The 9,973-nt window shown below is 41.9% G+C and overlaps 1 protein-coding gene across 1 annotated transcript in view; it reads right to left on the bottom strand.

The window, feature by feature from the left end:
• Positions 1–1,058: 1,058 nt before the first annotated feature.
• LOC133545645 (ankyrin repeat domain-containing protein 33B-like) overlaps positions 1,059–9,973 on the bottom strand; it is a 17,068-nt gene continuing 8,153 nt past the window's right edge. Inside the window, exons 3-5 of the mRNA XM_061891410.1 lie at positions 4,516–4,656; positions 4,287–4,450; positions 1,059–1,716 (exon numbers count right to left, since the gene is read on the bottom strand). Of these exons, the coding sequence (XP_061747394.1) occupies positions 1,060–1,716; positions 4,287–4,450; positions 4,516–4,656 (962 nt within the window). The 3' untranslated portion in view covers position 1,059. The remainder of the gene's footprint in view (positions 1,717–4,286; positions 4,451–4,515; positions 4,657–9,973) is intronic.

Genomic DNA, 9,973 nt, shown 5'->3' with positions numbered 1-9,973 from the left:
AGCCAATCTCAACCTCGATCGGGCGGAAGGCGTTGTACACCCTGGACAAGTCGCCACCTCATCGCAGGGCCAACATAGATAGACAGACAACATTCACACACTAGGGACCATTTAGTGTTGCCAATCAACCTATCCCCAGGTGCATGTCTTTGGAGGTGGGAGGGGCCTATCTCCAGGTGAAGGTCTTTGGAGGTGGGTGTGACCAATCCCCAGGTGCATGTCTTTGGAGGTGGGAGGGGCCTATCCCCAGGTGCAGGTCTTGGGAAGTGGGAGTGGCCTATCCCCAGGTGCATGTCTTTGGAGGTGGGAGTGGCCTATCCCAAGGTGCAGGTCTTGGGAGGTGGGAGTCTCCTATCCCCAGGTGCATCTCTTTGGAGTTGGGAGTCTCCTATCCCCAGGTGCATGTCTTTGGAGGTGGGAGTGGCCTATCCCCAGGTGCTGGCCATTGGAGGTGGGAGTGGCCTATCCCCAGGTGCTGGCCATTGGAGGTGGGAGTGGCCTATCCCCAGGTGCAGGTCTTGGGAGGTGGGAGTCTCCTATCCCCAGGTGCATGTCTTTGGAGGTGGGAGTGGCCTATCCCCAGGTGCTGGCCTTTGGAGGTGGGAGTGGCCTATCCCCAGGTGCATATCTTTGGAGGTTGGAGGAAGCCGGAGTACCCGAAGGGAACCCACGTAGTCACGGGGAGAACATGGAAACTCCACACAGAAGGATCCCGAGCCCGGGATTGAACTCAGGACTACTCAGGACCTTCGTATTGTGAGGCACTTGCACTAACCTCTGGTCCACCGTGCTGCCCACTATTCTTATTATGTACATAGCTTTGCTTTTTAAGTGTTGGTCACATTACTGATTGATCTTTCATCTGTTGTAAGGTGACCTTGAGTGCTGAGAAAGGCGCGTATAAATGAACTATTATTATTATTATTATTAAAAAGTGTTGTTTTTAGTGAAATCCGATTAGATCTTTGAAGAGCCTTTTTATTAGGATTAAGTGCACGATGGGCAGTTCATGCTGCAGGGAAGGATTCAACAAGGCAACCATGTCAACAAAGTCCTGTCTCATCTTCTCCTGGTCATCGGTAAAAGTCTCTGTCTCTCCTCCTTCTTCCTCTCCACCTTCTTCATCTTGTAGTCCCACTTTGGGATCTGCAGCTGATGGTAGTTCTGAGTCCGTCGCAGTTTTTCCGGTATGAAGGAAGGAGCCGGCGCCTTGCAGAGCCTCACCTTGGGCACCACGATGCCCGGCCGCACGCTGCTCCTCCTCAACAGGTGGAGGGGCAGCAGACTGGCCCGCCTCATGGCCACCGAGGACGCCGCCGCCGCCATGTCCGTCAGAATCTGAGGTTGGAGGCTGGCCCTGCGATCCCTGGCCCTGGGGATGAGGAGGACGCGGGAGTTCTGGAAGAAGGTCTTGTAGTGGTTCAGTCTGTCGGGGCCCAGGTTCTTAAGGTCGGCCAGGCGTTGCTTCCTGAGGATATCCTGCACCGCGTAGCGCCGTTTCCCCAGGCAGGGGGGGCTCCCCGGGCACACGGTGTGACAGGCGGTGGCGACGACCGGACTCTTGAGACCGGTGGTGACTCTGACCATGTGTTCCAGTGCGCCGTCTTCCAAAGGGTTGACCTTGTTGCTGAGGTAAAATCTGAAAGGGCAACAGGACAGGAGGTCCGCCAGACGCTTGCAGCAGGACTTGGGTTCTTGGGCCTGGAATACCAAATCCTGCAGAGGACAAAACAAATTCTTGTTCAAAGAAAAAAAAATGGAGGATTTTCTTGCACCAATTTAGCTTGGAGGCCATGTGTGACCTGCCTGGTCCGGACTCTGCTTCCATTCTCTCCAAGGCTGGAGCGCTAGGCATCGAGCTAAAAGCCCCAGCTGTCAACTCGATGTCCAGCGCCAACTCTGAAGGCAGGGGTGTCAAACTCCTTTTCATTGAGGGCCACATCGCTAATGAAGTGGTAGACCACTTTAATGACATGATGAACCACTTTAATGATGTGGCAGACCACTTTTAAGTGATGGACCAAAGTAGTATGGGGACAGTCCTATGAATGAAAGGAACAAAGTAGTATGGGGACAGTCCTATGAATGAAAGGAACAAAGTAGTATGAGGACAATCCTATGAAAGAAAGGAACAAAGTAGTATGGGGACAGTCCTATGAATGAAAGGAACAAAGTAGTATGAGGACAATCCTATGAAAGAAAGGAACAAAGTAGTATGGGGACAGTCTTATTAATGAAATGAACAAAGTAGTATGGGGACAGTCCTATGAATGAAAGGAAAAAAGTAGTATGGGGACAGTCCTATGAATGAAAGGAACAAAATAGTATGGGGACAGTCCTATGAATGAAAGGAACAAAGTAGTATGGGGACAGTCTTATTAATGAAAGGAACAAAGTAGTATGGGGACAGTCCTATGAATGAAAGGAAAAAAGTAGTATGGGGACAGTCCTATGAATGAAAGGAACAAAGTAGTATGGGGACAGTCCTATAAATGAAAAGAACAAAGTAGTATGGGGACAGTCTTATGAATGAAAGGAACAAAGTAGTATGGGGACAGTCCTATGAATGAAAGGAACAAAGTAGTATGGGGACAGTCCTATGAATGAAAGGAACAAAGTAGTATGGGGACAGTCCTATGAATGAAAGGAACAAAGTAGTATGGGGACAGTCCTATGTATGAAAGGAACAAAGTAGTATGGGGAGAGTCCTATGAATGAAAGGAACAAAGTAGTATGGGGACAGTCTTATGAATGAAAGGAACAAAGTAGTATGGGGACAGTCCTATGATTGAAAGGAACAAAGTAGTATGGGGACAGTCCTATGAATGAAAGGAACAAAGTAGTATGGGGACAGTCTTATGAATGAAAGGAACAAAGTAGTATGGGGACAGTCTTATGAATGAAAGGAGCAAAGTAGTATGGGGACAGTCCGATGAATGAAAGGAACAAAGTAGTATGGGGACAGTCCTATGAATGAAAGGAACAAAGTAGTATGGGGACAGTCCTATGAATGAAAGGAACAAAGTAGTATGAGGACAATCCTATGAAAGAAAGGAACAAAGTAGTATGGGGACAGTCCTATGAATGAAAGGAACAAAGTAGTATGAGGACAATCCTATGAAAGAAAGGAACAAAGTAGTATGGGGACAGTCTTATTAATGAAAGGAACAAAGTAGTATGGGGACAGTCCTATGAATGAAAGGAAAAAAGTAGTATGGGGACAGTCCTATGAATGAAAGGAACAAAATAGTATGGGGACAGTCCTATGAATGAAAGGAACAAAGTAGTATGGGGACAGTCTTATTAATGAAAGGAACAAAGTAGTATGGGGACAGTCCTATGAATGAAAGGAAAAAAGTAGTATGGGGACAGTCCTATGAATGAAAGGAACAAAGTAGTATGGGGACAGTCCTATAAATGAAAAGAACAAAGTAGTATGGGGACAGTCTTATGAATGAAAGGAACAAAGTAGTATGGGGACAGTCCTATGAATGAAAGGAACAAAGTAGTATGGGGACAGTCCTATGAATGAAAGGAACAAAGTAGTATGGGGACAGTCCTATGAATGAAAGGAACAAAGTAGTATGGGGACAGTCCTATGAATGAAAGGAACAAAGTAGTATGGGGACAGTCCTATGTATGAAAGGAACAAAGTAGTATGGGGAGAGTCCTATGAATGAAAGGAACAAAGTAGTATGGGGACAGTCTTATGAATGAAAGGAACAAAGTAGTATGGGGACAGTCCTATGATTGAAAGGAACAAAGTAGTATGGGGACAGTCCTATGAATGAAAGGAACAAAGTAGTATGGGGACAGTCTTATGAATGAAAGGAACAAAGTAGTATGGGGACAGTCTTATGAATGAAAGGAGCAAAGTAGTATGGGGACAGTCTTATGAATGAAAGGAACAAAGTAGTATGGGGACAGTCTTATGAATGAAAGGAACAAAGTAGTATGGGGACGGTCCTATGATTGAAAGGAACAAAGTAGTATGGGGACAGTCCTATGAATGAAAGGAAAAAAGTAGTATGGGGACAGTCCTATGAATGAAAGGAACAAAGTAGTATGGGGACAGTCCTATGAATGAAAGGAACAAAGTAGTATGGGGACAGTCCGATGAATGAAAGGAACAAAGTAGTATGGGGACAGTCCTATGAATGAAAGGAACAAAGTGGTATGGGGACAGTCCTATGAATGAAAGGAACAAAGTAGTATGGGGACAGTCCTATGAATGAAAGGAACAAAGTAGTATGGGGACAGTCCTATGAATGAAAGGAGCCCATCACCTCCAGCAGGGGCCACTCCAGGCTGAAGCAGTCACAGAACTGCTCGGCACACGGCCTCATCATGAGGCGGTTCATCAGGTTGGCGGTCTCGTAGCGGCCCGTGAACAGAGCCCACTCTCTGGGCGTCATCTTGCGCCCGCCGTCCCGGGCTTGGACGTCGCCTCCTGCAAACATGAAGCCACGTGGGTTCGCTGCGTCGGCGTCAACGTCGGCGGCGGCGGCGTCTTACCGGCAAGCATGATCATGCGGCAACAGTCGGCCCGACCTTGCATGGCCGCCTTCATCAAGGCCGTGAAGCCGTGGCAGTTCCTCCTCTCGATGTCCAGTCCACAGAAGTAGTTGAGCAGGAAGTAGGAGATGATCAGGTGACCTGCACGGCACACAAGAAGAGTATCTGTGAATAGTTAACCATTAAAAATGTTCATTATTTTGCCACTAAATATTACTGCACAAATAATACAGTCAAACTTGACTACAACTCCCAAAAACAATGCTATTCAATAAAGAAATGTCCAAAGAAAGTCAAGGTCTTAAGTATTTATGTGAGATTTTAAACAACCGGGTTACAGAGAAGCAAGTCTACGCTGCTTAGAGGGAAGGAAGGAAACAAAGTCTGATAAAGAGACAAATAAACTTTGTATCAGCCTTAAGTATGTGAAGACAGCGTAGGAAGGGCTGGGGTGCAATGGAGGGAAGAGGGTGAGGAAAAAAACAAGTCTGATTGTGAACAGGAACGGTTTAAACACCGTAAATGGCAGTAATACAGCATCAATCACACAAACCACTAAAAGGCAGTAAAACAGCATCAATCACACAAACCACTAAAAGGCAGTAATACAGCATCAATCACACAAACCACTAAAAGGTAGTAATACAGCATCAATCACACAAACCACTAACAGGCAGTAATACAGCATCAATCACACAAACCACTAAAAGGCAGTAATACAGCATCAATCACACAAATCACTAAAAGGCAGTAATACAGCATCAATCAAACAAACCATTAAAAGCAGTAATACAGCATCAATCACACAAACCACTAAAAGGCAGTAATACAGCATCAATCACACAAACCACTAAAAGGCAGTAATACAGCATCAATCACACAAATCACTAAAAGGCAGTAATACAGCATCAATCACACAAACCATTAAAAGGCAGTAATACAGCATCAATCACACTAAAAGGCAGTAATACAGCATCAATCACACAAACCATGAAAAGGCAGTAATACAGCATCAATCACACAAACCACTAAAAGGCAGTAATACAGCATCAATCACACAAAGCACTAAAAGGCAGTAATACGGCATCAATCACACAAAGCACTAAAAGGCAGTAATACAGCATCAATCACACAAACCACTAAAAGGCAGTAATACAGCATCAATCACACAAACCACTAAAAGGCAGTAATACAGCATCAATCACACAAACCACTAAAAGGCAGTGATACGGCATCAATCACACAAAGCACTAAAAGGCAGTAATACGGCATCAATCACACTAAAAGGCAGTAATACAGCATCAATCACACAAACCACTAAAAGGCAGTAATACAGCATCAATCACACAAACCACTAAAAGGCAGTAATACAGCATCAATCACACAAACCACTAAAAGGCAGTAATACAGCATCAATCACACAAACCACTAAAAGGCAGTAATACAGCATCAATCACACAAACCACTAAAAGGCAGTAATACAGCATCAATCACACAAACCACTAAAAGGCAGTAATACAGCATCAATCACACAAACCACTAAAAGGCAGTAATCCAGCATCAATCACACAAACCACTAAAAGGCAGTAATACAGCATCAATCACACAAACCACTAAAAGGCAGTAATACAGCATCAATCACACAAACCACTAACAGGCAGTAATACAGCATCAATCACACAAACCACTAACAGGCAGTAATACAGCATCAATCACACAAACCACTAAAAGGCAGTAATACAGCATCAATCACACAAACCACTAAAAGGCAGTAATACAGCATCAATCACACAAACCACTAAAAGGCAGTAATACAGCATCAATCACACAAACCACTAAAAGGCAGTAAAACAGCATCAATCACACAAACCACTAACAGGCAGTAATACAGCATCAATCACACAAACCACTAAAAGGCAGTAATACAGCATCAATCACTCAAACCACTAAAAGGCAGTAATACAGCATCAATCACACAAACCATTAAAAGGCAGTAATACAGCATCAATCACACAAACCACTAAAAGGCAGTAATACAGCATCAATCACACAAACCATTAAAAGGCAGTAATACAGCATCAATCACACAAACCACTAAAAGGCAGTAAAACAGCATCAATCACACAAACCACTAAAAGGCAGTAATACAGCATCAATCACACAAACCACTAACAGGCAGTAATACAGCATCAATCACTCAAACCACTAAAAGGCAGTAATACAGCATCAATCACTCAAACCACTAAAAGGCAGTAATACAGCATCAATCACACAAACCACTAAAAGGCAGTAATACAGCATCAATCACTCAAACCACTAAAAGGCAGTAATACAGCATCAATCACTCAAACCACTAACAGGCAGTAATACAGCATCAATCACTCAAACCACTAAAAGGCAGTAATACAGCATCAATCACACAAACCACTAAAAGGCAGTAATACAGCATCAATCACTCAAACCACTAAAAGGCAGTAATACAGCATCAATCACACAAACCATTAAAAGGCAGTAATACAGCATCAATCACACAAACCACTAAAAGGCAGTAATACAGCATCAATCACACAAACCATTAAAAGGCAGTAATACAGCATCAATCACACAAACCACTAAAAGGCAGTAATACAGCATCAATCACACAAACCATTAAAAGGCAGTAATACAGCATCAATCACACAAACCATTAAAAGGCAGTAATACAGCATCAATCACAAAAACCACTAAAAGGCAGTAAAACAGCGTCAATCACACAAACCACTAAAAGGCAGTAATACAGCATCAATCACACAGACCACTAAAAGGCAGTAATACAGCATCAATCACACAAACCACTAAAAGGCAGTAATACAGCATCAATCACACAAACCATTAAAAGGCAGTAATACAGCATCAATCACACAAACCACTAAAAGGCAGTAATACAGCATCAATCACACAAACCACTAAAAGGCAGTAATACAGCATCAATCACACAAACCACTAAAAGGCAGTAATACAGCATCAATCACACAAACCACTAAAAGGCAGTAATACAGCATCAATCACACAAACCACTAAAAGTTAGTAATACAGCATCAATCACACAAACCACTAAAAGTTAGTAATACAGCATCAATCACAAAAACCACTAAAAGGCAGTAATACATCATCAATCACACAAACCATTAAAAGGCAGTAATACAGCATCAATCACACAAACCATTAAAAGGCAGTAATACAGCATCAATCACACAAACCACTAAAAGGCAGTAATACAGCATCAATCACACAAACCACTAAAAGGCAGTAATACAGTATCAATCACACAAACCACTAAAAGGCAGTAATACAGCATCAATCACACAAACCACTAAAAGGCAGTAATACAGCATCAATCACACAAACCACTAAAAGTTAGTAATACAGCATCAATCACAAAAACCACTAAAAGTTAGTAATACAGCATCAATCACAAAAACCACTAAAAGGCAGTAATACATCATCAATCACACAAACCATTAAAAGGCAGTAATACAGCATCAATCACAAAAACCACTAAAAGTTAGTAATACAGCATCAATCACACAAACCACTAAAAGTTAGTAATACAGCATCAATCACAAAAAACACTAAAAGGCAGTAATACAGCATCAATCACACAAACCACTAAAAGGCAGTAATACAGCATCAATCACACAAACCACTAAAAGGCAGTAATACAGCATCAATCACACAAACCACTAAAAGGCAGTAATACAGCATCAATCACACAAACCACTAAAAGGCAGTAAAACAGCATCAATCACACAAACCACTAAAAGGCAGTAATACAGCATCAATCACACAAACCACTAAAAGGCAGTAATACAGCATCAATCACACAAACCACTAAAAGGCAGTAATACAGCATCTATCACACAAACCACTAAAAGGCAGTAATACAGCATCAATCACACAAACCATTAAAAGGCAGTAATACAGCATCAATCACACAAACCACTAAAAGGCAGTAATACAGCATCAATCACACAAACCATTAAAAGGCAGTAATACAGCATCAATCACACAAACCACTAAAAGGCAGTAATACAGCATCCATCACACAAACCACTAAAAGTTAGTAATGCAGCATCAATCACACAAACCACTAAAAGTTAGTAATACAGCATCAATCACAAAAACCACTAAAAGGCAGTAATACAGCATCAATCACACAAACCATTAAAAGGCAGTAATACAGCATCCATCACACAAACCACTAAAAGGCAGTAATACAGCATCAATCACACAAACCACTAAAAGGCAGTAATACAGCATCAATCACACAAACCACTAAAAGGCAGTAATACAGCATCCATCACACAAACCACTAAAAGTTAGTAATGCAGCATCAATCACACAAACCACTAAAAGTTAGTAATACAGCATCAATCACAAAAACCACTAAAAGGCAGTAATACAGCATCAATCACACAAACCATTAAAAGGCAGTAATACAGCATCCATCACACAAACCACTAAAAGGCAGTAATACAGCATCAATCACACAAACCACTAAAAGGCAGTAATACAGCATCAATCACACAAACCACTAAAAGGCAGTAATACAGCATCAATCACACAAACCACTAAAAGGCAGTAATACAGCATCAATCACACAAACCACTAAAAGGCAGTAATACAGCATCAATCACACAAACCACTAAAAGTTAGTAATACAGCATCAATCACACAAACCACTAAAAGTTAGTAATACAGCATCAATCACAAAAACCACTAAAAGGCAGTAATACATCATCAATCACACAAACCATTAAAAGGCAGTAATACAGCATCAATCACACAAACCATTAAAAGGCAGTAATACAGCATCAATCACACAAACCACTAAAAGGCAGTAATACAGCATCAATCACACAAACCACTAAAAGGCAGTAATACAGCATCAATCACACAAACCACTAAAAGGCAGTAATACAGCATCAATCACACAAACCACTAAAAGTTAGTAATACAGCATCAATCACACAAACCACTAAAAGTTAGTAATACAGCATCAATCACAAAAACCACTAAAAGGCAGTAATACATCATCAATCACACAAACCATTAAAAGGCAGTAATACAGCATCAATCACACAAACCATTAAAAGGCAGTAATACAGCATCAATCACACAAACCACTAAAAGGCAGTAATACAGCATCAAGCACACAAACCATTAAAAGGCAGTAATACAGCATCAATCACACAAACCACTAAAAGGCAGTAATACAGCATCAATCACACAAACCACTAAAAGGCAGTAATACAGCATCAATCACACAAACCACTAAAAGGCAGTAATACAGCATCAATCACACAAACCACTAAAAGGCAGTAATACAGCATCAATCACACAAACCACTAAAAGGCAGTAATACAGCATCAATCACACAAACCACTAAAAGGCAGTAATACAGCATCAATCACACAAA

Source organism: Nerophis ophidion, linkage group LG28, assembly GCF_033978795.1.
Source record: "Nerophis ophidion isolate RoL-2023_Sa linkage group LG28, RoL_Noph_v1.0, whole genome shotgun sequence".
NCBI lineage: Eukaryota > Metazoa > Chordata > Actinopteri > Syngnathiformes > Syngnathidae > Nerophis > Nerophis ophidion.
Note: the sequence above shows the minus strand (reverse complement) of the source record. Positions and strands in the feature narration are given on the sequence as shown.